Here is a 9,239-nt window from a genome sequence, read left to right as displayed (position 1 = left end):
GATGCTATTATTTATGAGCTTAAAATAGTTCTTCCCTTAGGTATGAAAAAAATAAATGAGTTCCCTCCTAAGTCACTGCTTGCCCTTTGCTGTTGGCTAAAACAGGTGAAATGAGAAACAAAGCTCAAGGCCCTATTCTTTCATCTTAATTTTGGTGCCTTGATTTTGGTTCTGTGCTACCTGGATTGCAAAAAATTACACAAGTTTCCCATGTTTCAGCTTCTTTGCCTTTAAAATGGGAATACTGCTTTTAATGTACTTTATAGTATGTAGACATAAAGCACAACCAAGAGAAGAAGGTTTTACTGTTTTTTTACATTTAGTCTTTTTAATACAGGTCAATTCCATAAAATATCAGCATTACCTCTCTAATGTGAACACGTTTGATGTTTCTGTTGAAGAAACTCTTTAACACATGCTGATAATATAGAATCCCTTTGTACGATTCCTGATAATTTCTATAAAACCTCATTCTGTCACCAGCAATATATATATTACTGAAGACTGTGTGTCCTTGCCTTGTCAGAAACTGCAGCCTTCACTTTCTTCTTTCACCCATAGTTTTATGTGTACTGCAAGAGCTAAGAGTAATTTTTGTTACCAGAGTCAGTATAACCATCCCCCCTCCCCCCATCTTCATGGCTCAAGCTATTATTTCCTCATATTATGCTGCAGTCCCCTTTTATTTCTGCACTATTCTCTATCCTTTAAATCCCTTGCTTAAAATCTCCTTGGTGATTTATTTCTCTCCTAAGCGGCCTCTGGTTTTCACCTGGGCTTCCCTACAGGATAGTCTGTTATCTCACTTTCCCTTTGCATTCCTTCATTCTATAATTAGTATTTTTAGGTCTTTCTGTACAGAATAACAGGTGGACTACATCTCCCAGATCTAATGTGTGATTACTCTAGGTGATTCTGTCTTTCCATGCAAGTGTGCAGGAAAGTGAAGAGAATAACCATCCAGGAAAACACCTGAAAAAGGCAAGGAGTCAGGCATGTGCATGACACCTGGCACTCTGCAGCCACAGAGGGTTCAGGGCTGAATTCTTCAGTTTCTGGGCTGACCCAGGGAGAAACATGTCCTTTATGTCTCAGGTATGACCACGGTGGGAAATGAATGGTAACTTTGGCTCTCACAACATGGTGACAGCACACTGCTGGTACTTCCCCATCAGTGGGCAGAAGAAACCTGTGGGGACATGTGACAATCCCAAGCCCACAGCACAGAGGAGCTGTTTGGGCTCTGTCAAGGCTCCTTCAGATCACACAGCTCAGTGTTCAGCATTCTGGGGGCACACAGGGATGTCTCCTGCACCCCAGTGTCCACAGCTTAGGCACTCCCAGTGGCATCCAGGTACCTGGCACTCAGCAGTCAGTCTGCTCTGGGCACAGCAGCGCCAGCTTGGCCATGTCCCACTGGCCACCCTGAGCCCAGACTGCTGAGACAGAGCTGTGAGAGTCAGCAGGACACTAGAACAATCAAGGCACAGTCAAGTTGCCTATCCTAGCACACAGGGGTGCTCAGGTGCTGGGGGATTCAGAAGGAAAAACAGCTGAGTATGAGCTCCTGAAGGGGGAAAGCAGGGAGCCTGGTCAGGATCAACAGTAAAACCTGTGGCAGTGGGGTTGGCCAGGTCACCAGCTGGAGTCACTGGTGTGGCACAGCAGGTGGGAAACAGCAGCCTTGGGACATCCAGAGCTGGTCCTTTCCCTCCTGGTGAGTGAAGGCCAGTAAAGGCTCCACAGGTGCTGTGCCAGAGAGCAGACCTCAGCCTGACAGCTCAATCATTTCTACCTGTCCTTCACCAGGTCCTGGGTGGGGCTACAACTACTGTGTCTTCCCAATGGTCAACAGGCCCTTTGCTCTTCCAGATGATCCTTTGTTCTAAGACCAAGACTGGATTTTTTTGTTCATCCTCCTCTATTTACCCAAACCATGATTTCATGTGTTCAGACATGAGAAGCATAGGGCTTTATCAAGGATTTAATCTACTTGTGGCAATTCTGGAACATCATATCACATATCTATGGTTTCTTATATCTCTGTAAAATTATTTACTTATTGTGTCTTTTATTAATGCACAGTAGATATGCATTAGTGAATCAACCAAAGCAGAATTAAATTGCTTTCCTGTCTACTTTTGCTTTATTAATCTGTGACATTTATTGATCTCTGACAGTAATGCGTTTTAAACACAAAGAAATGGTGAATTTTTATTTTTACAGTAAGTTGTCCAAATTATTTGCTTGCTAGCTTGAGAATACTTGTATTCTCTAAGCCAAAAAAGAATTGTATCACTTTATTTTTTGCACTTTTTATATAAACTTAGCTATATATAAACTTGCCTCTTCATTCCCATCTATTACCTTTGTTATTTTTCACAGACCAGTACACAGGTCCATGTATTTCTCTAATAGGTTTTAAATTTTTCTTCAGCCCCATGTTATTGGCTCCCTAGCCAATTTACTTTACTCAACAGTATGATCTATTCAAGTGGAAATGGGAAGTTTATGCAATATTCTCTCCAGACTTCTCTGAATGTATATTCTCTGAGCCATACTGGCTGCAGTGCCCCTTTATTTTAGAAGCTCTGCAGTCTTGCAACACTTGCACAAGGACCACTGGAAACCCAAGATCCTGTGACTGTCCAAGGCAGTGAATTGAAGATTCTGTGAAAATGACATTGAAGAACTCTGTATGCATGTTATAAGACAGAGAAGGAAAAAAAGAATAAAAATGTTTGGAGGAATGCTTCACTGAGGATCCCATATAACACTGGAAAACTCCCTGAATTGCTGATAGCAAAAAGAATATCTCAAACCCCATCCTCTACCAGACCATGATGGGATGTGCCATTCAGAAAACTTGTTCTAGTTTTGCCTTGTTCCTCTAAAGCCTTCATGTCTGATCAGGCCCCTTTCAAACAGAAAGTGTGAAACAACTTTTAGCTCCTTACAAGCCTCCTTACAGTTTTATGGAGACCATAGGTTACTGAGAATGGGAAAAAAAAACATGTACATCTAGTTCACACACTCATTTATAGTTGGGCCAACTTGAAGACCGCTCACAAGATGCTCCAGAGCATGGTTTAAATTTAATTGTACGTATCCTAACTGAGACACCTTCATCAGCTGACTGTCAGATTCCATATTATCACTGTGCTGCTACCATAGCCCTGCTCAGCGTCTGAAAGGGCTGTATTATGTGGTAGGCTAGAGCAGAGAGAACAAGGCTCATCCACCCTGACAGTCCACCCTAGTCGTTTATTCCTGACCCATTGTGTGTCCATCACTCTGGTTTTTAGCTCTACATAGTCACTTTTTTCCTGTGACAAATATTCTTACTCCCGCCCTTACTTGATTAATCTTTTCACCAGCTGTACTTGTGTTTGCAGAGTGCGCGTTGCTATGCATTCATTCCACCACCTCCACACCTCAGAGCACTGGCAACAATCACATTTGTTACAAGAAAATGCTGTTAACTCGTTGCATGCAAAGTTAAGAAAATGAAATGTCAGTAATCTGAATTGTGACTAAACAGTGACTTTGCTCCAAGAGTGAGTGAACTGTAGTAGGCAAAGGAGACACAGCACCACATGGGAAGGCACATAAGAATAGACAACACTAGGCTTGAGAGAGTTGTGGTTCCCTCTGTTTGCTCCATAGTTTGTGGGACTGCAATTATCAGCAACAAATTAATACACTTGCCCAACACACGCTGGCACAAAATGGGGAGGAGGAGAGTGGGAGGCAGAGCAGCAAGATGTTTGTGTGGGTAAATAATGAGTAACTAAGGCTCTAGTAAGGGCTCAAGAGTACATGCTGTAGCTCCTGGGTTTTGAAGGAATGACAACACGGCAATTTGTTGGGTGCAGACAATTTCCTGCCTTTGTATCAGCTGTCAGAAAGACAATACCCACCCGAGGACTTGGTAGGCTGTGCCGGGGCCCAGGAAAGGTGTTCTCATTCTTCCAGGCTGCATTGCCAGGGCTGAGCACCATGTTTTTTCCTGTCAGTCATTTAATTAAGATTCATCTACTGGATGCAGCAGGTGCAGCTTACAGTGTCAGTGCCCAACATCTGTATGTTCCTATCCTGCTAATTCCCAAATGAAAATGCACAATGGACTTAAAGAGAGTTTGTTCCCATCTTTACTTTTACTTGAAACTATTTGAACAATTTACAGATAAGCTTTTATGCTTCTTTGATTAGGTTTTATTTGCTCCTTTATATTTATCTCAAAGAGGGCACTGTTATTAAAAAGCTCCAAGGACAGCCTGCACCATTTTCCGAAATTCATCATTTTCTCCTTACAATTTTTCTTCAAAGAGTGAATAATATACTATTCAATGCATTGAAACTGCACTTTGCTAATGGAAACACTGCCTGGAGCTGCTTTGAAATGATATCCAAAGAACCCCAGAGCATCGAGCAATCTCTGTGATGGGCACTGCAAGTGCCCTACTGTTGCCATGTCCTGGCAAGTAATTTTGACATTCATGGGAGTTATTCCCACTAAGATTTGAACCTTCTGTGCTGGGTGGTTTGGGTCTCAGCAGGATATGTCTTCAAAACTGATGTGCTTGCCTAATGCATTGCTTCAGAACTGGCAAAGAGTCCTTATAGAGAATGACCTTGTTCTCTGATGTCAGGCCAACTCCTTCAGACAGTCTGTGTTTGTCTCTTTTGGCTCCTCCCCACCTCACTTTTCACCTTGAGCCTCTGCTTTCCTGCCCAACAGCCATGCAGGCAGGTGCTGCTCACTTCTAAGTCCTGTGCGCACCCTCATTTCAGCTCCATGACAAAGGTTCCTCTGCCCAAGCCTGCTTTTTGTCTCCCCAGAGCCCAGTCTTTCCACAACAGCACAATATTCAGTTCTGATAAACCTTCAGCTCAGACTACTCCATACTTTATTTTCATATTCTAGTTTATCACTAACACTGGCAAAGGAAAAGCACTGGCAAGAAAACTCAGTGAAGGTTCATACTGAAAATGAAATGGTCATTCATTTATTATGTATTTTTTGGCAACAGTCTTTTTTTTAGTAGTCATTTAAGCCGGCCAGAGGAAGTGCGCGGACTATCTGCCAGCATGGGTGAGCTCCAGAGATTTTCCAGTAAGTCTTGAGCAGAGGGTTCGTCCCTTGACGTCTCAGCTCCAGCAGTTCTGGGATCATTTCAGAATCCGATTTTATCCTTCCCTGGAGTAAGTCGTATGCTCCCAAGACCACGGAAAGCAACTCCGGGTGATGACTGAGCTAGACGCACGCACAAGGCTGCACGGACGCTGCTCTCCGGCCCCGTGCCAGGCTCCGCCACCCGGAGGGGCCGTGCGGTGACCGCAGCGCTGGCGGCGCGACCCGCGGGCAGCGGCCGAGCCCGGGGGCCGCGGGGCGGGCGCAGCTCCGGGCGCTGCCGCAGCAGCAGCGCCGCCGCCCGCGGACTACAGCTCCCGGCGTGCCGAGCGGAGCCCGCCCGCCCCGGCACTGCCCGGCTGGGCTGGGCTGGGCTGGGCTGGGCTGGGCCGGGCCGGGCCGGGCAGCCCGGGCCGCCCGAGGTCGCTGGGAGCAGCGCGGGCGGGGGCGCGGCCGGTGGCGGAGGCGGGCGGGAGGAAGGTGAGTGCGTCCGTGTGTCCGTGCGTCCGTGCGGGGGCCGGCGCCGTGCCGGGCAGGTGAGAGCCCCGCGGGCAGGAGGAGGAGCAGCGGGAGGAGGAGCGGCAGCAGGAGGAGGCGGCGTGCTCCTGCCCGCCGGGGATGCGTGTGTGCCTGTGCGTGTCTGCGCGCCGCTCACCTCGGTATCGCTCGGGTCACTCGGTGGCGGGTGGATCCAGCTACTCCCGGCGCCGGCGGGAATCGCTTTTCCCAGCGCGGCCGGTTCTCGCTGAAGTCCCGAGAAGAGCGTGAGTGAGCAGCGGCTGTGAGCGATCACGTATGTGCTATAGACGCACATGTGTTTCCTACGCATGCAACACATTTGTCGGGCTGCGGGCTTCGCCCCGTGACACCGGGCGGCCTCGAGGGGGATGGGGCCCAGGCGAAAAGGGTAATAACGAATTAATTGCAGAGGAGAACTAATATCCGTCTTTGAATCATCAGTCTTTGAAGCATAATTTCATTCCGAAAGCTCTTAGATGAATGGTTGATCTTATATAGGAAAGCACTGCTTTTCCCATAGGATTATCAGATTTCCACCGGAGAATACAGATCCTGGATTATTGAGCTACATGGGATTTGCGTGTTTCTTTCTAATTAGTCTGTGAATCTGAGTGTAAAATTCTTTATTTGCGAGGGGGGGATGGGAGTTAGATGCTTCTAAAAGAACAGACCTATCTTTTCTCTGACATTTTACACAGTTTTTCTGGTTATCCCGTGCTCTGTGCATACTTACTGCCTTAATTGGATAGTGGTGTCAAAGGTTGATTAGATTCCCTAATAGATTTTGGATCTGCAAGAGGATTGCAGTTTTAAATGCGTGGTTAAAACAATCGTGTTTGCCGTCTCCCCTCAAACAGTTGAGAGGAGGGCTGATGTATTACATTTGCGTTATCTTCCCTTTGGTTTGTTAATGTATCATCGTGAAGTTGTCGGGTTCGGTTTTGTTGTTGTTGTTGTTTTTTCCCCCTCTGCTATTTCATTTGCAGACCAAAAAGAAATGAATGTCAGAGAGGATTTGTTTAATCATTTAACAGCTGACACAAGCCATGTCCCTAACAAAACGTTGGTGAAAAATTGGTGAAGAAGATTTCTGGGATACAGCAGCACCAGTACTGTGAAGCCACTTCTGCAGGTCAGGGGCAGCATTTGCTGGAGGATGCCGTAGCCCAGGAGGTGAGGCTCGTGGGGACGAGGTCGATGGCTTGCATGGAGCTTCTCTACCTGGCCGAGGAGAGCAGACAGGTGCCCCTGGGCACCGCTACTGGCTGGAGCCTGCCCCCCCATTCCTACGAGCAGCAGCAGCGTGAGGGGGGTGAGGTGAACCCCAGAGCAGCCGCTGCCGTGGCAGCCCTGCACTGTGAACGGCACTGCAAGCCCTTGCAGAGGGGCCCTGTGGCTGAGCCCCCCCTGGCACCCCAGCCCTCCTCCCTGGGCACCTCGCCCCAGGAGCACCCTGCCCCCTCCAGCACCTCCCAGCCCTGCCACCCAGCTGAGTGCTTGCCCAAGGAAGAGGATGGAGGGAAGAAGAAAGCCTGCTGCTGTGCCCAGGAACTCGAGACATCATTCACCTATGTGGATGAAAATGTAAATCTGGAGCATGCAAGAAGTCCCCTCACTCCTACAGGTGCCCAGGATGCCCCTCTGCAGCAGCATTCCTGCAGGGAGCTGCCACCTGAATGGGTGCACGATTCTCCTTCCTTGGTCTCCGAGGAGGATGACGCTGCCTCGGAGGCAGCAGCTGGGAAATCCGTTGACTATGGATTCATTAGTGCCATTTTGTTCCTGGTTAGTGGCATTTTGCTGGTGATAATTTCCTACGTGGTGCCCAGAGATGTGACTGTGGATCCCAACACCGTGGCTGCCCGGGAGATGGAGAGGCTGGAGAATGAGAGCGCAAGGATCGGTGCTCACTTGGACCGCTGTGTTATTGCTGGGCTGTGTCTCTTAACCCTGGGGGGCGTGGTGCTCTCCAGCCTGCTGATGATGTCCATGTGGAAAGGGGAGCTGTACCGGAGGAGCAGGTTTGCATCCTCCAAGGAGTCTGCCAAGCTGTATGGATCTTTCAATTTTAGAATGAAGTCTGGAGCAAATGATAATATGCTCGAGCTGTCGTTAGTTGAGGAAGATGTGCTTGCCATAGATAATTAGTGTGGTCATGATTTTTAAGGCAGCATTTCTACAGGAAAATATGTTTCATTAAAGAAAGCAGATGCAGCTAAAGATAGCTGGTGATGCAGTTTATTTGTCTGACAAGAATGGTGTTATCTTAAGCTCTATAATCAAATGTTTGCAATATATGAGTACTTGTTGTAAAGGAGAACTGTGCCAGATGAAATGCAAATGATATAAAATAATGAAAACCACTGAATAAAAAGAGACTTGTGATAAGTAGGTTCCTCAGATACTCGTTTATCCTAATGTAAAACATTCCATTGGTGTCTTGCCTATATAATTTTCTTATTACTCTGATATAGAACAAGAATGACCTTGGCACTTTGAAAGCTGTTAATTTTTGAACACTGCAGGATTATTAACATTCTACTTGACAAAATATTAAGAAGCAGGACCAATAATCAAATAGTAGGGCTAATATTTCATTAAGAGATGCTTTTTTATTCTTTAATTTTAAGCAGATCCATTCTTTTCAATTGAGTGACAGCTATGGGAAGAAAGAACACCACTTGGTCATGGCTGGCCACAAACCTCCCATATTTTCAAACAATTGTACAATTAGTGATGATTATTTAAAATATGAAATAAGTGGCAAAGGGCAGGAAACCATATGGCTCATGGTGCTGGTAGGAGACAAAAGGCTCTTTCAGCTTGAGGTCAGTGGCTCCATTTCAGTTCAGATTAGCAATGATTGATAGTCATTAACTTCTGATAGCTATAGTGACCCATTTAAAAGAAGTTGAGTTCCTGGTGGACAGATGTCTTTGCATGGAAACTGCCATAACGTGAATTAACAGACCCCTTGTTTGGAGTCTCAAAAGACCCAAAGACTGAAAAAGCATGAGGATGCTGAGACTGGACACTTCTTCAGTACACATGCCAGAAGAAATTCAAGCTCAGCTGTAGGGCTTTGCTTATACTGGGGCTGTCTGCTTCTCATTAGTCCTTTTTGAAACTTCAGTTTTATGTCACTGGGCTTTCAACCTTCTCATAACCAGCAAGGAAGGGTCAGGAAGGAGCTCTCTGAGACTCGTTCAATAAACCCCAATTTATTTGTAAAGAATAAATCATCAGGAAATACAGAGGTTAAGTTTCAGGCAGTTTACTGGCTGACAAGAGACTCACTTAACATAGGGGATGATCAAGGGTACATGTTGCTATTAATCTCAGTTGTGTGGCACTGTAGCCAAAAACCTGTATTACTGATGCTATTTACTTTATTAGCAGCCAGTTTCTGGGGAGCATTGATGTGTTCTTGCAGTGCTGGGAAAACCAGCAAAAATTGTTCAGTGCACTGCTGACAGTTCTTACTGAGTAATGGTTAATATATATATATGTATATATATATATATATATATATATATACACACACACACATATATATATATATATGTCTTGTTAATATGTATATGTC

The 9,239-nt window shown here is 46.0% G+C and overlaps 1 protein-coding gene across 1 annotated transcript; it reads left to right on the top strand.

Moving 5' to 3' along the window:
• The first annotated feature begins 5,552 nt into the window (after positions 1–5,552).
• TMEM74 (transmembrane protein 74) lies at positions 5,553–9,039 on the top strand. Its single transcript, XM_050970465.1, has 2 exons — positions 5,553–5,614; positions 6,688–9,039. Exon 2 carries the CDS (start codon positions 6,851–6,853, stop codon positions 7,799–7,801), a length of 951 nt encoding a protein of 316 aa, XP_050826422.1. The 5' UTR covers positions 5,553–5,614; positions 6,688–6,850; the 3' UTR covers positions 7,802–9,039.
• The last annotated feature ends 200 nt before the right edge of the window (positions 9,040–9,239 follow it).

The sequence above is a fragment of the Serinus canaria genome, chromosome 2 (assembly GCF_022539315.1).
Source record: "Serinus canaria isolate serCan28SL12 chromosome 2, serCan2020, whole genome shotgun sequence".
NCBI classification, from domain to species: Eukaryota; Metazoa; Chordata; class Aves; order Passeriformes; family Fringillidae; genus Serinus; species Serinus canaria.
The sequence above is the reverse complement of the archived record's forward strand: the minus strand, read 5'-3'. Positions and strand labels throughout refer to the sequence as shown.

Coding starts and splice junctions, on each gene's coding strand:
- TMEM74 (XM_050970465.1), top strand. CDS start 6,851: ATGGCTTGCATGGAGCTTCTCTACCTGGCCGAGGAGAGCAGACAGGTG.